General features: G+C 49.8%; 2 protein-coding genes and 1 pseudogene across 4 annotated transcripts in view; all 3 read left to right on the forward strand.

Annotated features, from left to right (window-relative positions):
• Efcc1 (EF-hand and coiled-coil domain containing 1) overlaps window positions 1-13,360 on the forward strand; it is a 29,629-nt gene extending 16,269 nt beyond the window's left edge. Inside the window, exons 3-9 of one of the 2 annotated variants that reach the window (XM_055617429.1) lie at window positions 3,931-4,088; window positions 5,461-5,599; window positions 6,671-6,833; window positions 8,275-8,412; window positions 10,266-10,340; window positions 10,641-10,704; window positions 11,645-13,360. In XM_055617429.1, coding sequence (XP_055473404.1) covers window positions 3,931-4,088; window positions 5,461-5,599; window positions 6,671-6,833; window positions 8,275-8,412; window positions 10,266-10,340; window positions 10,641-10,704; window positions 11,645-11,781 — 874 coding nt within the window. In that variant the 3' untranslated portion in view covers window positions 11,782-13,360. The remainder of the gene's footprint in view (window positions 1-3,930; window positions 4,089-5,460; window positions 5,600-6,670; window positions 6,834-8,274; window positions 8,413-10,265; window positions 10,341-10,640; window positions 10,705-11,644) is intronic. The other variant, XM_055617430.1, reaches the window with a different exon arrangement.
• An 8,904-nt stretch (window positions 13,361-22,264) lies between these two features.
• Window positions 22,265-23,654, forward strand: Gp9 (glycoprotein IX platelet). 2 transcript variants are annotated; one of them, XM_055617436.1, is made up of 2 exons: window positions 22,265-22,315; window positions 22,893-23,654. In XM_055617436.1, the coding sequence occupies exon 2, from the start codon at window positions 22,905-22,907 to the stop codon at window positions 23,451-23,453; it is 549 nt and encodes a 182-aa protein (XP_055473411.1). In that variant the 5' UTR covers window positions 22,265-22,315; window positions 22,893-22,904; the 3' UTR covers window positions 23,454-23,654. The 2 variants fall into 2 exon arrangements, with proteins under 2 accessions (XP_055473411.1, XP_055473410.1); XM_055617435.1 differs by lacking the exon at window positions 22,265-22,315 and adding an exon at window positions 22,426-22,474.
• Window positions 23,655-25,125: 1,471 nt separating this feature from the next.
• LOC129684319 (peptidyl-prolyl cis-trans isomerase A-like) lies at window positions 25,126-25,701 on the forward strand (annotated as a pseudogene).
• Window positions 25,702-26,523: the final 822 nt, after the last annotated feature.

The raw sequence follows: 26,523 nt of genomic DNA on the forward strand, positions 1-26,523 counted from the left end.
GCTTAAGTTATTCTAAAAAGGAAGCCATGTTACTGTTATAAAATTTAAATGATAATAAAATCGTGCTCGCTATTTTTAGGAGGCATTGAAGTAGATGCTTAGCTGCATATGCAGTCTCCCTGTTCATCTGGATGCCCCCTAAATTCACCCCAAACATTAGTGAAGGCAGGCACTCCGTTATCTCATTTCATCATAGGACCGCCCCCCCAAATGTCCAACCCTGGGTAGGGCCCCATCATTGTTCACTGGTAAACAAGTGGGAAAATGAAATGAGGCAGCTCAGGGGATGGGGATATGAGAGCTGCAGGGTTGGCACAGCAAAGCCATGGTCCTGCAGGATACTGGCAGCTTCTGCGGCCTCTTGGCATCACAGAACCAAGAAGGGGGCAGTCTGTCAGAGGAAGCTGGGAGCTTCTAGGATAGAAGGGAGAAACTGCAACATCTGGCTCCGGTCAGACTGTTTAAGCCAGATGTAGCCATGAACTGCAACATGGAAGCTATCAGAGGCTCACTGGACTTCCAGGAGGGGTGTGGCTGTGGCCAGCTGGAGGGGACAGCCAGCCACACAGAGGATTTGGGTCTCCAGAGTAGAGCTCATTTCCCTGGTCCATCTAGCCACTGGGGAGGCTCCAACAAGGCCACAGGCATCCTGGTGTCCCCCAGAAACACCCTCACTCCACTGAGGATCCCAAAAGAGAGTGGTACCCAGTGAAGTAGGGGTCCCCAAGAGAACACAGGCCAGGGAAGTACAGCGTGTCTCTTAGTGTCTTAACACGGGGACGTGCAGCTGTGTCAACCATGGAGGACTCAGTTAAACCCAAGTTAGCAGGCAAGAGCCACATGGGACCCGCAGAAAAGGGTTCTGCCTCTGTGCCCATCCTGAGGTTCTTGGAAAAGTCCAAAGTTTGTCCTTACCTTACTCCATCACCATGACCTCTTCCCACATCCATGTATGTGGCCTATAGTCCCCTGAAGCCAACAATGGCTACGCTGTGTCCCTCCAGGGCCTCCTTTCCCTTCGGTGAGGCCTTCTCTGAAGCATTACTGATTGGTGTGGTTGAAATGTGAAATGTCCCCACAGACTCATGACGCAGTCCTCAGATGTCTCAGAGGTTATGGGACTTGAGGGAGGTGAAGACATTAGCATGTGATGCGGAGGTGTGTAGGTGTGATCTCTGGTTCTGGGTCAACTTGACATGACTAGAGTAGTTTGTGAAGAGGGAATCTCAGCTGAGAAAATGTCCTCACCAGCTTTGCCTGTTACAAGCCTATGCTGCACACTCTTACGTAACAATTGATGTGGGAGGGTCCAAGTCATTGTGGGTGGTGCCACACCTGGGCAGATGATCCTGAGTGATGTAAGAAAATAGGCTGAAGCTGGGCATGGAAGTGCACCCCTATAATCCCCAAACTCAGCGAGTCAGAGGCAGGCACATCTCTGTGAGTTCGAGGCCAGCCTGGTCTATATAGTTAGTCCAGGACAGCCAAGGCTACACAGAGAAACCCTGTCTCAGAAAAACCAAAAAGGGGTGGGGGGGGGCAGGCTGAGCAAGTCATGATGAGCCAGTGAGTAAGCAGCACTCCTCCGTGGCCTCTGCATCAGCTCCTGCTTCCAGGTTCCTGCCTGGAGCTCCTGCCCTGACTTCTCTGGATGAAGGACTCCAAGCTGTGAGTTGAAACAAACCGTTTCCTCCCCAAGTTGCTTTCAGTCATGGTGTTTTACCACAACAGTAGGAACAGGAATTCTGGGGTGTGGCCCAGCCCCTTTCCTTCCCAGGTGCTGCTTCCTGGTCCATGAGACACAAGACAGTTGCCTCACACCCCCACCAACACAGCAGCCCCGAGGCGCCCTCCTCTCCCCTCTCCAGGTCGAACTGTAGCTCCTCAACTGCTGAGGCAAAATGCATCATCCTGTGAGCCGCTCCTGCTAGCTCTTCTGTCACAGCAACAAGAGAAGAAACTAACAGCTGCAGTCTTGGGCTGTGACAGAAATGCTGGCATGACAGTGTTGGCATGCTGAAGAAGTTAGTGGGACACAGGGGCGTCTCTGCTTAATAAGAGCTGCCAGCTCATTAATAAACATGTTTATTTTATGCCAGAACTTTTTTTCCTCTACTATCTGACCTTGTAAAACCATGGGGACATGGAAAACAAATGTTCAAAACACTGTTGGGAAAGAAAAACAGAGAGGGGAGATTCCTCAGTTAAAGGCTTTTGTTGGCCAAGAAATAGAAAGTAATTAAAAGTATGTATTCTGTCAGTGTTCTGTCAGCATGTACACATGCGTGCCAGAAAAGGGTGAACACTGAATACATAGTAAATAAATAAACAAACAAACAAATAAATAAATAATTGTGAGAGCATGGTGGAAAAAGAAAAAAGTCTGTGAGTCTATCTGGGCATGGTAGCATGTGCCTGTAATCCCAATATGGACTACAATAGCAAGACTGTCTCTTTTTTTTTAATTTTTTATTTTTTTTATTATTAGTTACCTTTTATTAACTCTGTATCAGCTGTATCCCATTCCCTCATTCCCTCCCAATCCCACCCTCCTCCCTCATCTCCTCCCTGCCCCTTTCCAAGTCCACTGATAGGGGAGGACCTCCTCCCCTTTCGTCTGACCCTGTTTTATCAGGTATCTTCAGGACTGGCTGCAAAGTCCTCTGCTGTGGCCTAGCAGGACTGCTTCTCCCTTGGGGGGTGGGGAGGTCAAAGAGCCTGCCATTGAGTTCCTGTCAGAAATAGTCCCTGTACCCCTTACTATGGAAAAACCAATTGGTTACTGAGCTACCACAGGCTTCATCCAAGCAGAGGTTCTAGGTTATATCCATACATGGTCCTTGGTGGAGTGTCAGTCTCAGAAAAGACCCCTGTGCCCAGATATATTTGCTCCTTGTGGAGCAAGACTATCTCTTAAAAATAAAATAAAATAAAAAAAAACAATGAAACATGTAAAAAAAATTTTTTTGTTGTTCTTTATTTTTTTTGAGACAAGGTTTCTCTGTGTAGCCCTGGCTGTCCTGGAACTCATTCTGTAGACCAAGCTGACCTGAAACTCAGAGATCCCCCTGCCTCTGCCTCCCTGAGTGCTGGGATTAAAGGTGTGTGCCACCATCACCCACCTAGGACTTGGGGGCCGTCTCAGCCTTTGAGAGCACTGGCTGCTCTCCAGAGGAATCAGGCTCAGTTCCCAGTCCCCACACGGTGCACATGTGGTCTGCAGACATGTGTGCCGGCAGAATATCCAGAAACAAATTAATTTTGAAAAGTTTCTCTGGCACTAGAGAGATGGTGCGGCATTAGGCGCACTGGCTGCTCTTGCAGAGGACCCAGGTTCAGTTCCCAGGCCCCACAGGGTGGTTTATAACTACTTGTAACTCCAGCTTCAGGGGCTTCTATGCCCTCTTCTGGCTTGCCTGGGCACAGGAATCCATGTGGTACACAGCTATAGATGCAGGCAAAACATTCGTAGACATAAAATAAAAATAAATCTTTTTATGTCAGCTCTGTTAGGTCCAGAATCAGGCAGCTGCAGGACCTGTTAGCTCAGTCTCTAAAGATGCTGAGTCTCTTCCCCAGCCACTGGAGCGTTCTCTCAGACACTCGCCCATGGTCACAATATGACTGCCTCAACCCGAGGTCAGCATCACCACACGGCTGTGTCCAAAAGCAGAAAGGGCACCTCCTTTCTTGTGGTTATTATACAGGAGGAAATCTGTCTCAGTGCCTGCATCCCATGCTCTAAAATTGCGTTTCACGTCTGTTCCCTATTGGCCAAGAAAACTGGGACCTATCTTCCCATTCTTTCTGGTGTATGGGAGACTGACTTTGCCAGGACAATGGTGGTAGACCAAGATGGCTTACCTGTGCAGAATAAGAGATGGGTGAGGTGGCCCCATGTCTCAAAACACATCTCTTCCCTATCCACAGGTCAGAAGGACCTCAGCTCCTAAAGCCCCAACAAGCCAGTCCACAGCTAGGAAACAGGAATGGTGAACCTACAGCTAGAGGAACCAAAGATGGGCACACCACTCCGGAGGGATCCCAGCGCTCAGAGACCAGCTTAAGGAGCAGAGACACAGATGAAGGTCAGTCCCCACATACAGCCTGCTGCCGGGCCCACGGTCAGGGAGGCCATGCCTCATCCCTGTTCTCAGAGGCTAAAGCACGAGAGCCACCTTCAGCCTCCAGACAAAATGCTACCCTGATACTCAGGCTGGCTTCCAGGACCTCAAAAGATTATCTTCTGGTGTCTCCACAAGAACCCGACCTTGGGAATTAGGCTGCTCACCTCCCTAGTGTGCCACCTACTGGGTCTCCATCCCTCACTCTCGGTCTCTGAGCCCTTCCGCTAGCCCCTCCTGCCTCCCGCACCAGGACAATGCAGATGAGGGACAGGGGAGGAGGAGTCAAGGGAGGGAAATATGCTGTCAATATTAGGAACACCGTCATGAAAGTCCTCACAGAGGTTCTGTATGGCCCAACCAGACAGTGGGGCCCTGAGAACCCATGGGGGACACCAGGTGAAGGCAATGGCAGGCCAGAGCCAGAGCTCCCTGATGCTGGTCAGCAGGGCTTCCCAGCTCCCCCGTAAGATAAGGTCACATTTTGGTTTTAAATACCGCTTCAAGTAGGGAAGTCTGTGTGTCATACCAGGCAGCACAAATTTTTCAGGTTAAAAGGAAAGTATGGGCTCTCATAACTTGAGTCCATAGATCTGTGGCCACCTCCAGTGCCAGGCCTGTTCCCCCTACCCTGAGCTTAGTCTCAGCAGACATTCCCTCTCTGGCTCCAGCCCACATCCTGGTCCCTGAGCCCAGAACTGGAACGTCAGCCCTCATCTGACCATTGGTCATACTCGTCACTGATTCCTACAGTGTCTTCTGAGGGTTCCCAGGTCTTCTGGAACCTTCACTGTGGCTGGAGGGGACTTCTCTGATTGGCACAGCCCAACGGGTGGAGGAGAAAAGGGTCTGTAGTAGACCCTGGTCTGCTCCTGGGGACAAGGACTTTGGCTGGGCAGTAGGTCAGGAAAGCTGCCATCACCCACTCCAGACAGGACGGGTTCATCAAGGCTCAGCAGAGGTGGGGACCACAGGCCACATATTGGATACCTCTTCTTCTACAGCCCCCCCCCAAACTGCGAACTGAAAGTCTTTCTGACCTAATACCAACACCCCACAAAGCCCTATCCACTTCCCCAATCCAGGTCACATATCCTGAAGTAGAACTGATGCTCAACTATGACACCAGAAATGGGTTCTCATGTGTCACCTAAGGAAGCAGAAGGAAGCAGAGCTGTGTCTCAGGGATCTCATGCAGTTCTCCCGGGGACTGGGTCAGTAACAGGAAGGGGACATTGTCCCAGTGTCACCAGTGCCGCATTTCATGTGTCCTGAAGAGGGCTGGATGGTCCTGACACTGGGTCTCCAGTCCCTAGTTGATATGTTTTCCCAGCAGAGGCTGAGCAGCTGTTCCGCTCTGTGGAAGGCCAGGCTGCCTCTGAGGAAGAGGAGGAAGAGAGGTGGCAGGAAAGGTCAAGGCCCCCACCGGCCCATGTCGAGGTATCCCTGAGGCAACCTCCAGGCTACCTGAGTAGGTAAGTGCCTGGATAGCCCAGGGCTGCCAGGGGAAATCAAAATGCACAGAGCCCCAGAAAGGCAGCTTCACCTTGCAGGCCCTTCACACATACGTCAACATGAGAAGCTGACAATTCTAGAGCACAGCCACACTTGGCCCCTGACAGACCATCCTGGTAGTCAGAGCTCAGAAACAGAAAACATCCCACCAACTGCAAGGATGAAATGGAAAGACCCTCAAGAGCATGGGTGAATTTAGTTCCCACCAGCCATCACTCTCTTGATTGCTGTCCCATGACCAGCTTCATCCCTGTCACTTTTGAGATATCCATCACTTCCTACAACACCGTTCAAAGCCCTCCTCTTCCCCAGCCTGGCCCTGGGCTGGTTTTTTTTTTCTCAGGTACCCACTGGTATCATCCTTGTACCATCTTAGAGGATAATGAAAATGGGCTCAGTCTCCGGGGGTATCTCAGATTGCCTGTTCTTTTCTGGGCTCCAGTCTCCTTGTTTCAAAGAGGAAGATGGGCCTTTAGTGCTGTCTTCATGAGGACTTAGGGCCAGGGTGTAAGATGATGCCTTCAGGGACAGCACCATTAAAAACACTGTAGAGTGTGGCTGGCTTTCTGGGGTGGCTGTGTCCCCCATCGTTTGTATTCGTACTTAGCACTTGTTCTCTACCTGCCTGTGCGCCACGCAAAATAATTAGAGGCACTGACAAAACAATAAACAGATGGCTGCCCTGTTGTCCTGGACCCTCTAGGGAGGAAAGAAAGGAAGACAAGGTAGGTGCGAGGAGACATGGAGGCAATTTGGCGTGAGAACGGTCCAGGAAGGAGCAGCAGACACAGGCTCTGGGCCATGATGGAGGGTCTGGGGAGTCCCTTGGCTTGGGGCAGGTTGAGTGAAGTGGGTGAGAGGGTGTTAGGAAGGTTGTGGGGGACACCTCGGGCTGTTCCTCTGAGAAGCCAAAGAGCCATAGCAAATGCTGAGCAGGCAGGCTCCATGACATCTGCTTGGGAAGACTAGAGTAGCAGGACAGCTGGGGAGGGGAGGGGGTCCCTGCAGTCATGGTCTCCCCTTTCCTGCAGGTGTGACGACCAGACAGCCCAGAAGGCCAAGGCTGCCTTTGGCCGCTGTGACGGAGCTGAGAACATCTGCGCCCTAGAGCTAGAGACCCATGTCACCAGGCTCGGGGAGCAGCTGCAGACCCTGGGCTGCAGCACAGAGACCCTGGGGACACCGGAGGAGGAGGTCAGCAGGGCCCTAAGATCCCAGGTCGCACAGCTGGAGGGACTTGCTGTCACAGAGGTGTGAACGGAACTCAGGAGGTGTGGTTTCCTCTCTGAAACCTCAGCCTGAGTCACAGACTGAAAAATCTAGGGATCATCAAGGATGGAGTTTTAAGAATTTAATTTAAAGGTCTCGGTCTCTGTCTGTGATACTAGAACCAGGCTAGATTCAGCCACTGAGCGGTGAGTGTTCAATGAAAACAGGACTAGTCATGTTCCAGTGAGAAAGGACAGGGAAGTGGCTGATGAGTAACGGCAAACACCAGGTTCCTACAGGTCATGTGTTTTTTGTAAGGACCAAGGTAGACAAAGGTGAAGTCCCTCCTGACTTCTCCCCGGACACATGACATCCAGGCTTCCCTGTCACCGTACGGCTCTGCCCGCAGGATCTCCTCCGTGTACTCTGGGCCATGGGTGGAAGCTAAGCCACAGGAGTGAAAAGTCCCAGGTCAGAGCAGAGCCCCACAGTACACACTAGAGCAGGCTGCCCGGCTTCTGTCCCAGCTGCAGTACCTGTGTGACCTTGTCAGGATTCTTCAGCATCTCCATGCCTCGGTTTCCACACTTGTAACAGTGCCTGTGTGCATGTGTCAATTGTGTGTGGGTGTGGGTAGTGAGCTCTAGACAACTCAGCTCCAATTGCTGCTGCCTGGTCAAGTCCCCTGGGATTCTAGGCTCATCTGCCGTGTTTCAGGCTGCATCTCTATTCTCACCCCAGTGCGTTTCCCTAAGATCCTGCTACCCGGGATCTCCCCTGAAGGAGAGAGCTGCTGTCCTCAGGGAAGGGCCGCCGAGAGATGTGAGGCTTGAACTGGTAGTCAGGGAGCACCCAGGGAAAGACACAGCTGTTACTTTTCTAAGTAAATGTCAAGGTGATGAAGCAGGAAAGCCCCAGAACGGGTTAGCCCCTAGTCCTGCCTACTGTGGAACTTTTTTACTCCTGCCCAAAGCCAGAGGGAATCCTGAGCACCCTGGTACTAAGGGATGCCTGTCACATCACATGCCTGATTTAGGACGTGAGTATAAGACCTTTCCCCTGTCGTCCACGCTGGGCTCCAGGTAGCACTCCCGGTCACACTGCCGAGGGAAGGTGGACAGATGCCTCAAATGTCCTTTCAGTCAGGGACCCTAACCTGAAGTATGTTCCTTCTGTGTAAGCCAGTCATATGGGTTTCTACTGCCAACACAGATCCATCAAAGAAGAAAAGAAACCAAGAGGTAGAAAGGAAAAGAGAGAATGGAGTCATTAGACTAGAGAGCAAAATGTGTGTGTGTGCTCGCTGTCCTGCCCACTGTGCAGTCTGGAGCCGGCACTTAGCTTCCCTGGCCTCAGGGAGGCTATCTGCATGGCTGCCTATCACAGGGAGGGGGTGTAGGGACTATACTGAGCCCCGTTCCCCCAGGAGGAACCACAGCAAATGATGGAGAGTGAACATCTGAGGCTGGAGCTGCAGATGGTGGAGACAGAGCGGGTACGGCTGTCGCTGCTGGAGGAGAAGCTGGTGGATGTGCTACAACTCCTGCAAAGGCTCCGGGACCTGGTTGGAACACGGGGGATCCTAAAGGGAATGGTGGGGGAGGGGTGAGCTGGAGCAGGGGAGCCAGAGAGGCTGAGGCTGAAGGTGACAGGAGGCTGGTGTGGCAGGCCCAGGGCTCTGGTTCCTATAGTCAGCAGGGCCTCCACTGACAGATATAGAATGGTGGCCCTCTGGCCACCTTCTCTAAGCCACCTAGAGAAGAGGGAACATTCCAGATTGTTTTAGGAGACTGATGTAACTGTGATCATAGCCTAGAGCTGGCTAGCAAGAAGGCTCGTCAGGTAAAGCCATTCGCTGTATAAGCCTGGCCACCTGAGTTCTATTCCCAGAACCAGGGAAGAGGTGAAGAAGACCAGCCATGGCACACATGCTCACACATATGCACATGAATACAATAACTAAATAAATAAACTCTTTTGAAAACCAAACAAGGATGAATACAAGAAAGAATTTAAACTAACATGTCTTTTAAACATGGCCGCAGTGCTGGGGAGATACCCCAGGGGTTAAGAACACTCACTGCACATTTCCGGACAGCCAGCACTGTGTAGAGAGACTTTGCCTCAAAAAAGCAAAAGTAACAACAAAAGATCACTCGCTGTACTGGCAGAGGACCAGGGTTCAATTCCCAGAACCTCTATGGCAGCTCACAACCAACTGTAACTCCAGATCCAAGAGAGTCAGCCCCTTCTCATGGCCTCTGTAGTCATGCAGCACACACACACACATAGACACAAGCAAAACACCACACACACACAAAATTTAACAACATGGTGTTTAAGATAAAAATATCTTAAATTATTAAAGACTGACAGACTTGGCACTGTGGTACCTGTAATCTCAGCACTGGAGAGCCTGAGGCAGGAGGATTGCCACTCCAGCCAAGCACACTCTACCTCAATTTAAATTAAAACAAAACAACAACAACCAAAAGTAAAACAGAACAACAACAACAAAACAACAAACAGGCTTTTAATCTAGGCTCTTGGGAGGTAGAGACAGGTGGACCTCTGAGAGTTCAAGGCCAGCCAGAGCCACACAGTGAAACCCTGTCTCAATAATATTAAGTAAATAAACTAAAATAAACCTACTAGCAAGCAAATCCAGTATTTAAAGAACTGAAAACTGGCCGTGTGGATTACCCTAAGATTAAAGGTGATTTCACATCCTTGTAATCTGTCACCATAACCCACCCCTCGGTGGCCTCAGGAGGGAATCATTGACCTAACAACTGAACAGTTTAGGCAGTTTAAAACTGTCTGTGCGGGGTGCAAACAGGCTAGAAACCCTTGTCTCCAGGGTTCTGAGGGCTCTTTTTGCTGTGCATCAGGCTGCCTGAGACGTGGGCTGCACAGGTCTGGCCCAGTATTACACAGCAGGCAGACAGAGCTGGGGATGAGCCCGAGGCTAGCTGAGGCCCAGGCCAGCCCTGGGGACAGCAAGGTGTGGCAGTGCTTCCTTTGTTTTGTTTTAGCTGCTTGTTTTTAAGAGAGGGTTTCGCTATATAGCCCAGGCTAGCCTGGCAATCTTGGTCCTGCTTCCCCCTCCTGAGTGCTAGGATTACAGGCGTGGCTACCTTCTTTCTGGCTCTTCCTTTCCGTGCTGCTTTTCCAGTGCAATCAATGACTTGTTCGGGGGTTCAGACAAACAAGTGCTTAAGAATACTCAGTCACCAGTGGGCATGGTGGCACGCCTTTAATCCCAGCACTCAGGAGGCAGAGGCAGGTGGCTCTCTGTGAGTTCCAGGCCAGCCTGGGCTACAAAGCAAGTCCAGGACAGCCAGGGCTCTGTTAAACAGAAAACCCTGTCAGAAAACAAACAAACAGAAGAGAATACTTAGTCACCGTTTCCCCCAGGTGCATCTGTCCTGGTCTTTGGTGGAATGGAGCCTGGTCTCTGAGAAACCACTGTGGCCAGGGAGGGAGTACAAGGTAGGAAGACAAGATGAGAGAACTAGAAAGGAGGATGGGTAGGCAGGAATGGAGAGTGGGGACAGGAAGAGATGACGGAAGGGGCAATAAGGAAGGGCAGGAGGGTCAAAAAGGGAGGATGGGGCCAGGAAGGGAGGATGGGGACAAGAAGGCATAAAGAGGAGCACAGAGAGCAGACGTTCGGCTGCTGTCCCTGCCCCCAGGAGCTTCACAGAAGCCTCTGGGAGTCCCTACACTCCGCCTGAGGAGTGGGGACCCAGCAGCCACAATCTGATCCTGCCTCTCTCATCTCTCCCGAAGAACATATCAAAACGAGCCCTGGGGAAGATTGTGCTGAACGCCCTGGACCGGAACCCCTCACAGGGTAGGCAAGGGTGCCTCACAGAGAATGAATGGCGGCTGTAGGGCATCCCAACCAGAAACTCCAGCTCTGTTCTAAGCTCTTGTCTGCGGGACAGCCACTCTGTTCCCACCCCGAATGCCTGCAGGCCACAGTCAGAACAGACTTCAGAAAGCAGCCCAGTACTATTTAAAAGGAACAGAGCTGCAGAGGTCACAGGCAGTGTGTGGCAACCAGAAGACAGCCTGGGCACAGCAGACAAGGCTGGGTTTGCCTGCTGGCAAGTCAGACTGGCACTGCTCACTGAGCTTAGTATGGGCCAGGACCGGGAGAGCACCTCTGTGTTTAAAACGCCCCAACTCTGACAGCTGACCTCTAAGAAAGGAGGCCTCACACAGTCGAGAACTAGCTCAGCAAGTGCCTGGGGTTCACCTAAAGCTCCAGGCCCTGTGGCCCCTGCTGCTCGGGCAAAGCTGAGAGCATCAGAGCTTCATCAACTGTGTCCCCTGCAGCTGACCCTGCCCTGCACGGCCTCACGGGAGCCTGATAGGTGGCCCTTCACTTACTGACAGAAACTTAAACAACCATTGTCAGCAAAGACAGGGAGTATCTAGGGCAGTGGCCCAGCGGTCCTCTACCTTCCTGCCGCTGCGGCCCTTTAATGCAGTGCCTCACGTTGTGCTGACCCCCAGCCATAGAATTACTTCATTGTTACTCTATAACCGCAATTTTGCTACTCTAACGAATCGCAGTGGAACTATCTGATATACTAATAGGTATCTAATAGGGATCAACACAGGTTGAGAACCGTTGGACCAGGAGTTAGAAAGGGGCATAGGAGCAATGCTGGGCAGGGCTGGGCAGTGATACAGGGCAGGTGATGGGCAAGCCACCTGGAAGAGAGAAGTGACACTGTGAAGAAGAAATCCACCCTGACTCCTTTCTGCCTTTCGCTTCTCTTCAGAAGGTACACATGGCATCTTGGCCATACTGGACGCCTTACACCAAGCCTTGGTCGGCTGTGAGCTCCTGCAGAGAAATCCCTCAGCACCAGCACCCACAGCTCCTGCACACACGAACCCCTTCCTCATCTCCTGCTGAGCCCATCGGCCCAGCCTTGGGCCACCATGGTCATTCTAGCCATCGTCAATCCAGCTTTGACCACAACTAGAGTAGCCTCCATGGTCAACCTGACCACCATGAGGCTAATGTTGGCAGTCACTGGACCAGCCGCCATGGTCACCCTGACCACCAGCTGCCATGGTTAACTAGACCACCATGAGTCCAGCCTCTGTGGCCCCCCTGACCACTGTTGGACTGTCTTCTGCGGTCTGAACACTCTCCACAAACTGACTGTTCTCACTCCTTCAGAACTCTGGCAGCCAAGGCTCCTTCCGAAACTGGGTCTGACAGCTACCCCTCCCTTAGGCCTCTCACATTCTCTCAGAGCCCCCACATGGGAACCCTGCAGTTGCTAGACCAGCCTGAACCTGAAGCTACTGCCCTTTCCTGAACACAGTACATAGCACACTCCGGAATCTCCACCTTAGATAGAGATTCTATCATGAGATGCCCCCAGCCCCAGCGCTGTCCTCCTCCACCAGCCTGCGGAGTAAGCCCAGGCCAGCCCCCAGGACACACCTGATCACTGGCGAATTTCCCACATCCCAGGAAGTGCTGAGGCTAGAAACAGCAGAGAGTTTCAAGGTTTTCCGTGTATATGTGATAATATAACATATAGCCAAAGATTAATTTGTATTTTTCAATTATTTTACATACCATGCATTTCTGAGAGCATACCAGGCCTGAGGTTTGATAAATGAGTAAGTAGGCATCTCTGTGTGGTCATTAAGTGACTGAAGTTTCAAAGCAGGTGAAATGAAGTAGCCATACTCATTTGCACACTTATATTTTCCATGTTGGTGCAATAAATAATGCCAGATAAAGAATGTAGAAAGTCTAAAAAACACAAAATAACACCAAAATAGCATTACTTCTCTAAATAAGGTGATACAGAATAATTTCACATTCGGTAACTTAGAAAAATAAAGCCAGTGTTTCCTATTTTTCATACACAAAACCAAAGTAATGGTTGGAGTTTATACTAACTATGTCTTAGAAAAGAAGTTAAATGAATTTATTAATCTTTTTCACTTGTAACTACATTAACTTACTTGTTACAGCATTGTATAAACTAATTTTATCGGTTAACCAAAGTTCTATTAAGCACTCTAAAAGTATTTTTTAATGTGAAAATATAGGATTTAAAAAAAAAAATCTAGGATTTCTTTGAAAAAAAATGTATACAGTATATTCGGATCATGCTTTTCCCCTCCCTCAACTCCTCCCAGGTCTTCCCCAGCCCAAATTCATGCCCTTTCTTTCTCTTTTTCAAAAATAATCAAATAAAACAAAATAACAAAAAATCAAGAAATACAAACCAAAAAAAATATGAAAACCAAAATATGCGGGCAAAAGGACGATACGACAAGAACAACAACAACAAAGAAAAAAAAAACTCTGCAAAAATACCATTGAGTTTGGTTCTAGCCATCTACTGCTGGGCAAGGGGCCTCCTCTGAAGTGTAGTTAATATCCCCAGTGAGAGTCTTCTGGAGAAAATTAAATTTCCCTTTGCATCTGGGTGCTAATTGCATATAGCTTCTTGGTTAAGTGTGGAACTCATGTGGACTTCACCCTCTCAGTCCTGAGACCCCATCTGAAAACCGCTGTCTTCTTGATAGAGGCCTTGTAATTATTTGAGTAATTCTTGATTTCTTGTAATTATTGATTTCTTGATCTCAGTGACAGGTACCTGGTTCGAATAAGTCCCAGGTTCCATCCTGGCAGAGAGGGGGAGGCTCTTTTTAACATATCCACAAAGCCTTTGGCACTCTTCCTCTAGAATGAAATACCTAATTCCTTTCTTTGAGCAAGACTGTCAGGTGTGAGCCATATTTGACAAGCAGAGTGCAGTGGGAGGTGCTGATGGGAACCCAGACTCAGCCATAAGGCTTGGTGGTGCCTTCCTTGCTCTCTTGGCCACTGTGTCCTGTAAGGAAAGTTTTGGGGGTTTTTTGTATGTTATGTAAATGTGTTTTTGTTTTGATCCCAAGTGTGGGATTTTAGTAGAGTCATAGTCCACACCTGTTAACTGGCCCATTCGGGGTGTGATCTTTGCCAGCTGGTAACGGCTTTCTACGTGTGGCACAGAGAGGGGTGTGGTCTAGGACTCTGAGAGTATAAATATGAGAGCCGAGGAAGCGAAGGGCCATGTGGTGTTGGCGTGTAGAGTACAGCAGTTTGGGGAGACCAGAGAGCAGAGACAGTGTGGCAGTTTGGAGCAGACAGATGGAGAGAAACTCTTCGGGGCTCAACAGCTTGGAGGAGCTGCTGGCTGCATCTACAGTTGACGGAGATTGGTATAGAGCCCTAAAAGAGCCCCTTGGCCCTAAACAGCTGGGAGAAGTAAAGGGGCCCTCTCTCCCCACTAACCTTCCCTGCATAGGGTTGGGAGGTTGAGGCCCAAACACCCCAAACAAAGGAGAGCTTTTAAAATGAGTGATGCTTTCTGACCACTTCCTTCTGGTGGGACTTCCCTACAAGGCCACAGGGGAGGAAGACAAACTCAGTCCTCATGGGAAGAAAAGAGCTGGGGTGTCTGGGTCGCAGGGCTTTCCTGTTCTGAAGAGGGGAGGAGGAATGCAGGAGGGAGTGTGGACTGGGAGGAGAGGAGGGAGGGACCTTCGATTAAGATGTGAACTGAATTAATTAATTTAAAAGATGAGCACTACAGCGTCCTGAGTACATGCAGGCAGCGCTCTCCAGAGGGCCTTGAGTCATAGCCAGCAAGGAACCGAGGGCTCCAGCCATCAGCTCGGGCACACATCTCTGAAGCAACTCCACAGCCCCAGCCAACCCTTCCAGCGCTGACAACCCCAGCCCTGCTGAGATCCTGACTGCAGCTCTCTAGAACTCTCCGGCAAAGACAGGCCTTGCTGACCTGCAAAGCCCACCAATAAGAGCAAACGAATGGTGCCGTGAAGCTGCTGTTTCTTCAGGGTGTAGTGTTATGTACACAGTGGTAGGTAACAAACACATTCCCCATGATAAGCTTACGCTTCATTAACGTGGTGGGGAGGGAGGCCTGACATGTTAGAGACGTGAAGCCAGCTGAGGGGCACCCATGAGCCAGAAGACACCGGGAGAAGAGAAATGCATGGTGCACTCCTGCTCTGGCCTGATGCTTCTAGTTCACATCAGATACAGTAAACCGGGGCGGAGCTGGGACAGGGATAGGATGCAGGGGGAGGGGCCGGGGAGGGGGGAGGTCACAGATGAGGGACCCATGTGTGCACTGAGACTCCAGACGCCCACCCCACCCATACCCAGTGCCCCTCCACTCAGAAAGCACAATTCAAAGATGAATTTGTTTCAAAATTCAGAAAAAAAAAATTTTACCCAGAACTTGAGACACCCAGTGAAAGGCGGCACATTGGATAAGCTGGAGAAACAGGGCGAACGCTGGTTTCCACAGCAGTTCAGGAAAACACACACACACGACTGGGTGAGAGCAGATGTCCCGGTTCCCTGCTCTGACTCCTTTTCTAGAAGTGCTTGTCTGGAATTTTGGAATGGTACTAAGCCGTCTGTAACCCGTTCAAAATGTTTTCTGGGAAATTCTAAGCAATGTCCTTCTTTCACCTTCTGGCAAAAATACTCCACTGACCTTAAATTGCTTTCCTCCCCTTAACACCCTCCAAACAACGAAAGTAACTGTACACTGTCGCCACTAGGTGGGGCACAACTCTGTGCTGCACAGAAGCAAAGAGGGCAAGCTTTCCAGCCCTCCCCGCCTGAGGTGTGAGCTCAGGTTCAACCCCAGGGGGCCTTAGGACTCATGTCATTCCTCCTCCCCACACACACTGAGAACCTGCTCTATTTTTAAACTTATACCTGTATAAGTTTATATGTTTCACTGATTTGCTTTTTGAGGTGGGTTTTGTTTTGTGATTCAGATGACCTTCAACTCTCAATTCCCCTGCCCCAGCTTCCCAAGCTCTGTGGTTTCAGGTGTGCCTAGTACAGCAGTTTTCTCTGAATTGAACACGTTTGCTGCTGAGAAAGGCACAGGCTCCTGGGACGTGGGAGCTTTGCAAACATCACATCCCTGAGAAAGCAAATGTGAGACTGGCAGAGGTTTGTTTATGATTGGGTTTCACTGTGTTGACCAGGCTGGCCTCCAACTCATAGAGATCCATCTGTCTCTGCCTCCCAAGTGCTGGGATCACCTACCTCACCTTTCTAGAGGCAGCAAACAACTGCAAGGTTAGGACACTGACCAGCCCAGAGATTCCTAGGACTTGGCTTGGCCTGAAAACCTAGAAAACCCAAAAGAAATGGATAAACTCCTGGGATCAAGCTGTAAAGCGATTAAGTACATTCTTAAAAATGGGTAAACTCAACCAGGCTTGGTGGCACAGGCCTGTGATCCCAGTACTTGGGGAGACAGAGGCAGGTGGATCTCTGAGTTTGGGAGCAGCCTGGTCTACAAAGTGAGTCCAGGATAGTCAAGGTTACACAAAGAAACCCTATCTCGAAAAAAAAAAAAAAAAAAGGATAAACTCCAGAACAGCAAGGAATAAAGAAAGCAAAGCTGGAACTAAAATTTCTTCCATCCAAACTTTCCAGGAAACATTTAGACAATCTTAATTTTTCCAATGAGGATAATCCCCCTCCCCAAAAAAAAGGAAATGGAATGAATTCTGCTGCTCTTCTCACAAAGCTAGCATTACTCTGATACCCCAACCCAAAAATGATTTTTAAAAAAGAAAAAAAATAAAAACTGTGACATCGTATCCCTAAGGAACAAAGATGCAAAATCTCTTAATAAAACATACACAAAAGGACCATGCAGCCTGCTATGCTATCCCACACCTGGAATCTCAGTGTTAGGGAAGATGAAGAGTTTGAGGCTAGCCTGGGTTACATAATGAAGCACTTAAAAGGGGGGGGGGGGTGCCCAATCAGATGGTGTGTTTACCAGAGATTCGAGGACGGTTTGGCACATGCAAACCAAGAAACACGATACAACTCTACACAACAAAGGACAAACCCATATATAGATCATCTCAATAGATACAGCAGAATGATAAAATTTAACATTGCTTCATGATTAAAAAAAAAAACTCTCAACAAATTAGGTACAGAAGAAACACACAGACAATGTAGCACCAACAGGAACAAGCTGAAGCATTTCCTCTAAGGCTGACAAAGCTATCTTTTCCTCCTGCTTAATATAGTACAGGAAGTCTTACCAAGAACATTTAGGCAAGAAGAAGAAAGAAATGCATTCAAATCAGGAAGGAAGACATTAAATTATCTACGTAGTTAATGTGGTTTTACACAAGGATAATACTAACTATTGCATTTTAAGCGATTTTACAACTCATAGATGAATTCAGTGAAGATTCAGACAGGCATGGTGGTTCACACCTTTAATCCCAATACTCCAGAGACAGAAGCAGGCAGATCTCTCTGAGTTAGACAGAGGCCAGCCTGGTCTACACAGAGAGTTCTAGGACATCCAGGGCTGTGTAGAGAAACCCTGTCTCAAGAAAAAGAAAAAAAGTAAAGTTGAAGATTTGAAAAAAAAAAAATTACAAAAAAAAAGGTAGCGTGGAAAAGCATAGAAGACCTCTGACCTGGAACTGCTCATAACTTTCCAAGTAGTTTAGAAGGATGCTTGAAGGAGTTGTTGTGGGTTAAGTGAGGGCTTCCATATCAGTCAGGGTTCTCTACAGGAACAAAACACATAGGAAGGATGGATGGACAGACAGAGAGACAGACAGATTAGATAGATATGTATGTATGTATGTATGTATATTATATAAGAGAGAGAAAATTTGCTAAATCGGCTTACAGTTGACTGGCACCTGAAAAGCTGAGAACCCCACAGCTGCTCAGCCCACAGCGCTGGGGGTCTCAGCAGTTTCGGTCTGGCACCAAAAGCCTGGAGGGTTCCCGAACAGCCTCAGGCCCTCAGTCAGCAGTGAAGCTAGCCATGGTAGCACATGACTTTTATGCCTGCACTTGGAAGGCCAGGACAGAGAGATTTCTATGAGTTGGAGGCCAACTGGGCAATTCACATAGTGAGTTCCAAGCCAGCCAGGGCTACATAGCGAGGCCTTGGCTTAAAAAATAAAAATAAAAACCTCAGTCCTTAATGGAAGTTTGGTGAAGCTGATTCTAACGTCAGGAAAAATTAACTCAGCATCCAGAACAAAGGCCAAATAAGCTCTGTGGCTAAGAGCAATTGCAGCACCTGAGTTCAGACCCCAGAGCTCACATACAAGGCAGGCTTGGCCGTAACCCCACCAAGGGTGGGGTGCCCCTCAGGCATCTAACTGCCAGCCTAGCTCTGGGTTCAGTAAGAAATCCTGTGTCAAAGGAATAAGGCAGAAAGCTGTAGAGCCGGGCACTCAACATCCTTCTCCGGCCTCTGAGTGTGTGCCTAGAAAACCACACTCACGTGTGTACATACCAGACACCTCACACACACGCACGCATTTACATATTTTTTAAACTTAATCTTTAATTTCAATAACCTGTTTATTCTTCACCCCATGAGAGTTTCCTCCTCTCTGCGTGAGGGACTAAGCTTCTGCGATCAGGGTCCACGTCTTTGCAGAGGTTTGAAGCAGGTGACTGCTGAGGGCTCGGCTCTCACCATGCTGACTTTGGTAGTAAATACAGCAAATCGCTGTGTGTAACGCTAGTGCTATTGTTTTGCTGTGAGTGCCTCCTGGTGGACCACACAGGAAGTAAAGGCAGCCTGTGCGTCGCCACCAGCAGGAACTGTGGCTGCAAACCCCACATGCTCACCACCATCCCTCCAGCACCGGCTGGACAGACCCCACTGTACCTCAGTTGTGAAAAATTCATCAGCTTCAAGGTCGTCCCCCCTCTTGTGTGCCCTGCAAACAGCAACACGGTGATAACTCTTCATGCGTGCCCTTTATAAACAGATCTTAGGTAAAGTGGAACGTGCCAGTTGTTTAGCTAGGCACAGCGACGCACAGTGAGGATCCCTGCACTTTGAGGGTGGAGGCAGGAGAATCAGAAACTCAGGCTCATCCTTGGCTATACAGCACGTTCAAGGCCAGCTTGAGCTACGTGAAACCTTGTCTCAAAAAATAAATCAAATAAACGGGCTGGGGAGGTGGCTCACCAGTCAAGAGCGCATGCTGTCGAGCATAGTGCCAATCCCGAGCTTGGCACGACGCCAGCCCTTTAATCCCAGCACTCGGGTTCTGTTAAATTCCAGGCCAACCTGGTCTACATGGAGTTCTAGGCTAGCCAGGGCTACACAAAGAAACCCTGTCTCAAAAAACAAAGCAAAACAAAAAAAAAGTTTACTCTCAAGCCTAAAATAATACCATCAATCATCATATATAGTTTGTTTATAAACATTTAGTTACATTTTTATATATTGCTATAATAACAAAAAAACTACTCTGCGTTAAAAAGGTAACAGTCCATATGTTAATGATAATTATTCAAAACAAAAATACTGTGCCGGAAGAAGAACACTGGCTGCCCTCCCAGGGGCCACAGGGTTAGCTTTCCAGCATTCACGTGGTGGCTCATAGCCATCTGTAACGCCATTTCCACGGCCCTGACATCCTCTTTGAACTATGTGGGCCCTTCCTGCATGTGGTGTGCAGGCATACATACAGGCGAAACACTCATAAACATGAAATGTTGTTAAAAATATACAATGCTATAAAAGATCCAGAATAGTCAAAGTAATCCTGAAGAGGGATAAGAGGAGGGGGGTGAGAACAAAAATAAGAATTACGTCTTTGAGCAGGACATAGTGGGAACGCCTATAATCCCAGCAACTGAGAAGTAGACGCCAGAGGATCAGGAGTTTGAGATCTTCCTCAACTACCCAGAGAGTTTGAGGCCAGTTTTTTTCTCTGACCTGGGTAAAAATGGTTACTAGAGTTCACAGGGACTAGTGAAAGCTGGAGTTGTGTTTTGGCAGAAAGCGGCTGTGCTTGCTTGCAGCTTCCTCGTGGCATCCATTCAGTCAGCGTGCAGCTTAGCAGGACTGCTGTGAGAGCAGCCCAGGCCAACCACAAAAGCAGAGCTAAGCCACGGGGGTGACAGTCCTCAGCCCAAGACTGTCAAGATCAAGCCCACACCCCTGGAGGCAAAGGCGAGTGGATCTCTAAATTCAAAGCCAGCCTGGTCTACAAAGCAAGTTCCGGGACAGCCAGGACCACACAGAGAAACCTGTCTTAAAGAAGGCAAAAAGAAAAGAAGAGTAAAGGCCTAACAGCTCTTGACAGCTTTTATAATTTGTAAAGAACATTAGAAGAATATTTACTATGGCATCTTATAAAAGCTGAACAACAGTTCTGACAGTTTTTAGCAATACTTGTTTGTAATCTTAACAGTGCTCATCCACAGTTCCAGAGCCCCAGGGAGGAGGGAACATCTGTGATCCTCTCAGCACCACAAAGGCCCTGTGCAAAGGAGATAAGAGGATTTCTTAAGGAAGCCACACCCACACAGCCATGAGCCTCCTTGACAGATACCCTGGATGTGGGTTTAGTCACAGTGGAAACCAGATAGTCCAGGAGAGAATGGGCCCTGGAGGATCCTATTTTGCCAAGGGAAAAAAAAAAAAACTTCTATGTGGTTATATGTGTGCCTCTGGGGCTCCAAAGGCAGCACCTTGCACAGGCAAGCACTCTGTGCTGAGTTGAACCCTAACACCAACCCCCAAAGGTATTTGTATTTCATGTTGGAAATGGAGAAATTTTTAATTTTCTTCTTCCTAGTCTTTTGAACATTACGATTTTTTTCCTCAAGAAAAAATAAATCATTTGAGGAGGCTTATGGTTTTTTCTTGTTGCTACTGCCATAACTGTTACCTGCTAAAAATCAGGAAGTCTTAGAATCCCAAATAGATGAGACATGGGCCACATAAGCCTGGCCATGAGCACAGGAACCAGCTGCCCTGAAGACGGGCTGGATGGTGAAGGTTCCTGATGCCCAAGGCGCTGCCATAAAGAGAGGAAAGGCTCTACAGAGGATGGCGCCAACCAGGAACTGAGTCCTCACGAGCACTTGAAAATAGGCTCCAGGCAGGCATGACCTCAGGGGCAGGGACACCTAGCTGGCCCTGGGGAACCAGAGCTCAGCCAGTGAGAATTCTGTGTACATCCGGCCCCTGTACTGAAAGCAGAAGCGGACAGATGCTGTGAAGAGCACACATGGCCCCTACAGCCTAGAGGAAGACCCACCCTCGTCCAAGTCGGTAGGTCTGTGTACGGGGAGGCTGGTGATGGAGGTGGGAGCCTGTGCAAGGGCAGGAGGAGCAGCCAGCCTCCGCCCTGACTTCAGCCAGCAGAACTTCTGCACCATGAAGGCTGGTTAGGAAGCAGCAGCACATGTTGGCAGCCTCTGTCCCTGCTGGCCTGACGGCTGCCCTGCTGGACAGGAGCCAGGGTACCTTAGATGGTGGCACTGCTGCTCCTAGCCTCAGTTGCCCTCTCCAGCCCTAACCTGCCTGAACCTCTCCAAACCCTCAGGCAGGATCCTTCTACTGTGTTTGTTGATCTCGGCCAACACCAGCCACGGCCACAGGGTGTTATCCAGGGATCTCTTCCTCTTCTCGGTGGTCCATCCTTCCTCCCGCAGTCCCAGGAGCCCAGGCTTCACCGGCCCCCTCCCTTCTGTGCTCATGAACTCTGTCATCTGCCAACTATCAACTGGCTTGGTTAGTATTCATAATTGTGGGATTTTTATGATTTGTTTTAAAAATGCTCACATTTGAGTTTTAATTGCACAATGATCATATTTTACCATTAGGCCTGATTTTGATTAATATCTTGTAATATCAAAAACACTAATTAAACTGAAACCACGTTTATCTTGTAAGGAAAACATTACAGTTGCTAACAGGAGTGGAAAATGACATCACAGTACAGTGATGGGAAGAAGCAATGAAAGTAAATATGAGATAAATATTGTTCTTTGGTGGCAGTTGGGCCCTGCCTCTGAGAGGTTCAGCCCTGCAAACCCGCATCTCTATTAGAAACAGGAGAAGGGCCCAACAGGTGCTAAAGACACGGTGGACTGAAAGGAGCCTCCCTCACCGTCGTCAGAGGGATGGAGGACTATAAGCAGGCAGCCCCTGTGCTCCCCACCACGTCTTAGGGAGGTTAGCAGCACCAGGGCCACCTCCCACATTTATAAAGGAGGATAACTGACAGCCACCCATCACCCTTCTCCTCCAGGAAGCCAACTCCTCGTACCAGGCAGAGGGCGCCTTGATTGGTCCACAGACCCACCACACTGAATGTGTGTGGTTTCCTCCCTTAAAGCAGGGTTGGCCTGCATTTCTGTGTCCAAGGCCCTAGGACCCTGGGCGCCTCCTGCCTCCGAGACGGGCTCTCAGGGCTATAGTTAGGGGATAAGACAGGCTATTTTCATCATTTCCTTCCTCCCCTTGAGCAGCAGCCAGCACTGCCAGCTCCTGCAGCTCGCACACACCACCACCACAGCCTAAACCACGAGAGCACCAACCCATAGAAGGTGTGCTCCAGCCAAGGCCTCACAGGTAAGTGGTCTCCTTGTTTCCAGCGTGACTTCCTGCCTGGCGTCCACTCCAGCTGAGTTGGCGGAAAGAGAGGGGATGCTCCTGTCTCTCCTAAAAGACGGAACGTGGGAGCACGCTGGCTCTAAGATGTCAACCAGCAACTAGGCTGAATCAAGACTCGTGAGTCATTCCGTGAACACTCCTGAGAGTTGGGCCCTGGTAGGAGAGCAAGGGCTTGAGAAGAGGAATCACTACCTAGTCCTAAGCCGGGAGGAGGGAAAGTGGGAAGCCAGGCTGAACCGTGAGGTCATGAGGCATTTTTCTGACTTTGTATTCTGCCATGGACTTCTGGGTGAACCCGAACAAGCACTTTCCCTCCCTGAACCTTCATTTCCCAGTTCTGGGCATTAGCCTAGCTGAGCTGCTTTCTAGACAGGTCTGTGAATTCCCCTCTGGGCTGCCACTGGAAGACCCTGTTCCTCTCCACCACACTTCTTGGACTGCACCCTGCAGCCTGCAGAAGCCTGGAGAGAGGGTCCACACACCGTCCAGCAGAGGTATCCTGTAGGCTGACAGGATCTCTTTGCTCTGCCCACAGCCTGTCTGCTGGATGGCTATGTGGGGGCTCCTGTTTCTGCTCTGGCCTGTGGCCACAGCCACCGAGGCCTGCCCCAGGCCCTGCACCTGCCAGGCCTTGGAAACCATGGGGTTAAAGGTGAACTGCGAAGGGCGGGGCCTCACAGCCCTGCCTGAGCTGCCAGCCCACACCCGCCAGCTCCTACTGGCCAACAACAGCCTCCGTTCAGTGCCTCCAGGAGCCTTCGACCACATGCCTCAGCTGTGGAACCTCAGCGTGACACACAACCCTTGGCACTGTGACTGCAGCCTCACCTACCTGCGCCTCTGGCTGGAAGACCGCATGCCCGAGGCCCTGCTACAAGTGTACTGCGCCAGCCCAGACTTGGCCACCAGGCGCCCGCTGGGCCAACTGACAGGCTATGAGCTGGGCAGCTGTGGCTGGAAGCTGCCACCATCCTGGGCCTACTCGGGGGTGTTGTGGGATGTGGCACTAGTAGCTGTGGCCGTGCTAGGCCTGGGTCTGCTGGCTGCCCTGCTGAACACATTCACGGAGTCCCTGACTGAGCCTAGCAGCCCCTAAACCAGGCCAGGGGCCAGACCTGAGCGGCATCCACAGAAGCACCATGCCATCAAAGGGGGGGTGAGATCATTCAGTGGGCAGTGATGCTTGCTGCCCAGCCTGAAGACCTGATCCCCAGGACCCACATCATAGGAGTGAACTGAATCTCACCTCCACACCCAGACCGTATAAGCGCAGCAAGTAAAATAAATGTAATTTTAAAAGACAGCAATAAACCACTGCATGGCCTCTTTCTATGTGCTCAAAAATAATTTTCTTAAGTCTAGCTTTTTCTAAAAAAACAAAAACAAAAAAAAAAAAAAAAAACAAAAAAAAACCTAGGTTCATTTTGTTTTAACCTGGCTTCCTACTCAGTCACCCCAATTCCATGACCTGGATATCCTGAGCCAGGTCCTGGGGCAGGCTCTCACAGCCTCTGCCAGCAGCTTCACATAACAGCCAACCTCACGCAGTCCTTCGGCCCCATGCAGACTGCACAGAAAGCTGGCAGGGCACAGCTGCAGGTAGGGCAGAGTGAACTGAAGATCTAGGGAAGAGGGGGCATCTTCCTGTGCTTTTCCCAGCTCCTCTCTGACCTCCAACCAGCATTTGAGCTTGGGGGCTCCTTGCTTCTCCCCTGATGTCTTTCCTTTTCTTCCTCTCTACCTGTTTCTTTGTGCAAAAGAGAAAACAATTCTTCCCCCAACAGCCTCCAAATTCTGAGTCCCATCCCGCCCTAAGTAATAATCATTAGATTCGCATCATGGACAACTCTCTCTGCCTCTGTCTCCCTCTCTCCTTTCCTTTCTCTTTCCTCTGTCTCTCCTGTGTATCTCTGTGTCTCTCTCTGTCTCTTCCTCTCCTCTGAGTTTCTGTGCGTGTCTCTCTCTGTCTCTTTCTCTCTCAGAACTCCCTGAAGTTCCATAATTACCAGCCAGGGGGGTGCTGTGAGTTAGAGGTTTCAAGGAAGGCCAAGAGAACAGAGTTTTGCTCTAGGACACTGGCTCACAGGACCTAGTAAAGAGCAAGAGCCAGAAGCTTAGGGAGGAGACAATAGGGAGTGGTGGGGACTGTGACAACTAGACAATCTGCGCTTCCCCCAAAGGGGCTCAGGCAATACCACTGAGAAGAGTCCCTTCCCTGCCCAGCCCTGAGCTTCAGAGGTGGAAGGTACAGGCCACATGCTCTTTAAGTACTGGCAATCAAATCCGACTTTAAAAACAGTGGCCATACCTGTAATCCCAGCACTGTGGAAACTAAAGCAAGATGATTGCTGCAAGTTCAAGACCAGCCTGAGCTACATAGTGAATTCCAGCCTAGCCCAGATCACAGTGTGAGGCCTTGCCTTAAAGAGAGAATGAATGAATGAATGAATGAATGAATGAATGAATGAATGAATGAAATGTAACTGCCCACATGGGGCTGAGAGCCTTGGCTGCTGTGTCAGTTATCAGCCGTTACATAGACACTGAGTAACAATGAACATGGCATCTGCTCCCTGGGCCTGAGGCCTGTGAGAAACTCCTCATGTGCGGCATTCTCAGGTATTTTATTAGCAAGGAGCCCTCCCTCTCATAGAGCCGGCCACTAGCAGACAGGCCACTACGACCCTTCACAAGCCTGAAGTGGTTCATCAGAACTTCTGAAGCGGCTTTGTTGACGCCGGTGTCCCCTGCCGTCTTTTGCTGCAGCCATGGTCAACTCCACCATGTTCTTTGACACTGAGGCCAATGGCCAGCCCTTAGGCCATGTCTCCTTTGAGCTGTTTACAAAGTTCCAAAGAGAGCAGAAAACTTCTGTCCTCTGAGCACTGGAGAGAAAGGACTTGGATATAAGGGTTCCTCCTTTCACAGAATTATTCCAGGATTCATGTGCCAGGGTGGTGACTTCACACGCCACAGTGGCACCGGCGGCAGGTCCGTCTATGGGGAGCAATTTGAGGATGAGAACTTCATCCTGAAGCACACAGGTCCTGGCATCTTGTGCATGGCAAATGCTGGACCAAACACAAACTGTCCCCAGTTTTTTATCTGCACTGCCAACACTGAGTGGCTGGCTGGCAAGCACGTGGTCTTCGGGAAGGTGAAAAAAGGCACGAACATGGTGGAAGCCATGGAGATTTTGGGGTCCAGGAATGGCAAGACCAGCAGGAAGATCACGATTTCCAACTGTGGACAACTCTAATCCTTTTGACTTGTGGGCATCTTACCCAGCAGACCATTCCTTCTGTAGCTCAGGAGGGCACTCCGTCCCATTTGCTTGGGGTACCCTGTGATCTCTGCTCTCACTGAAGTTCTTTGGGTTCCATATTTTCCTCATTCCCCTCCAAGTCTAGCTGGATTGCAGATTAAGTTTATGATTATGAATAAAAAGTAAAGAAGAAGGAGAAAAAAAAACTTCTGAAGCCTGACACGGTGGCACAGGCCTTTAATCCCAGCATTCAGGAGGCAGAGGCAAGCAGCTCCCTGTGAGCTGTCAGGGCTGCATAGTGAGACCCTGTCTCAATGACGAAAAAAGAAAAAGAAATGAAATGAAAATCTTCTGAGCACTCACAGATCCCAGAACCAAGGCCTTCGTCCCTAGCCCCATCATGGGGGACAATCTAGCTCCTCCTGCCTGCAAATCCCACCCCTGCCTCTCTTGGCACTCTTGTGCACATACAAGGCCTTCAGCCTGCTAGCCAAGCTGGGTCTGTCCAGGGAGAACCTGCCAGCTGCCCCCAGCCTCATGAGGAAGGAATCAGGCTTGATTTCCCCAGGGTCTCAGAGACAGTTTCACCACAGACCAGACGCTACAGGTTGGATGGTCAAAGTCTCCCAAAGGGCCATGAACCGGAAGCTTAGGCCCTGGCCTTCGGCTCTGCAGAGAGGGCTAGAACCTTCAGGAAAGGGAGTCTGAGGAAAGGAGGCTAAGCTTGGAGGGTCATGCCTGTGGAGGAGGTATTGAAACACACACCCATCTCGGCTTCCCAGACCAAGGAGGGAGCAGCACCAGCACAGGCATGGAGATCGTGGAGGCATGATCTGCCTCGACACAGGCTCAGACACCTGAAACCATTGGCCTAAGCACTTCTTTTTTTTTTCTCTCTCTC

The sequence above is a fragment of the Psammomys obesus genome, unplaced genomic scaffold (genome assembly GCF_907164565.1).
Source record: "Psammomys obesus unplaced genomic scaffold, mPsaObe1.curated_primary_1811, whole genome shotgun sequence".
NCBI lineage: Eukaryota > Metazoa > Chordata > Mammalia > Rodentia > Muridae > Psammomys > Psammomys obesus.

What these genes read in the sequence shown, in the direction of transcription:
- Gp9 (XM_055617436.1), top strand. Translation starts at nt 22,905, where the DNA reads ATGGCTATGTGGGGGCTCCTGTTTCTGCTCTGGCCTGTGGCCACAGCC.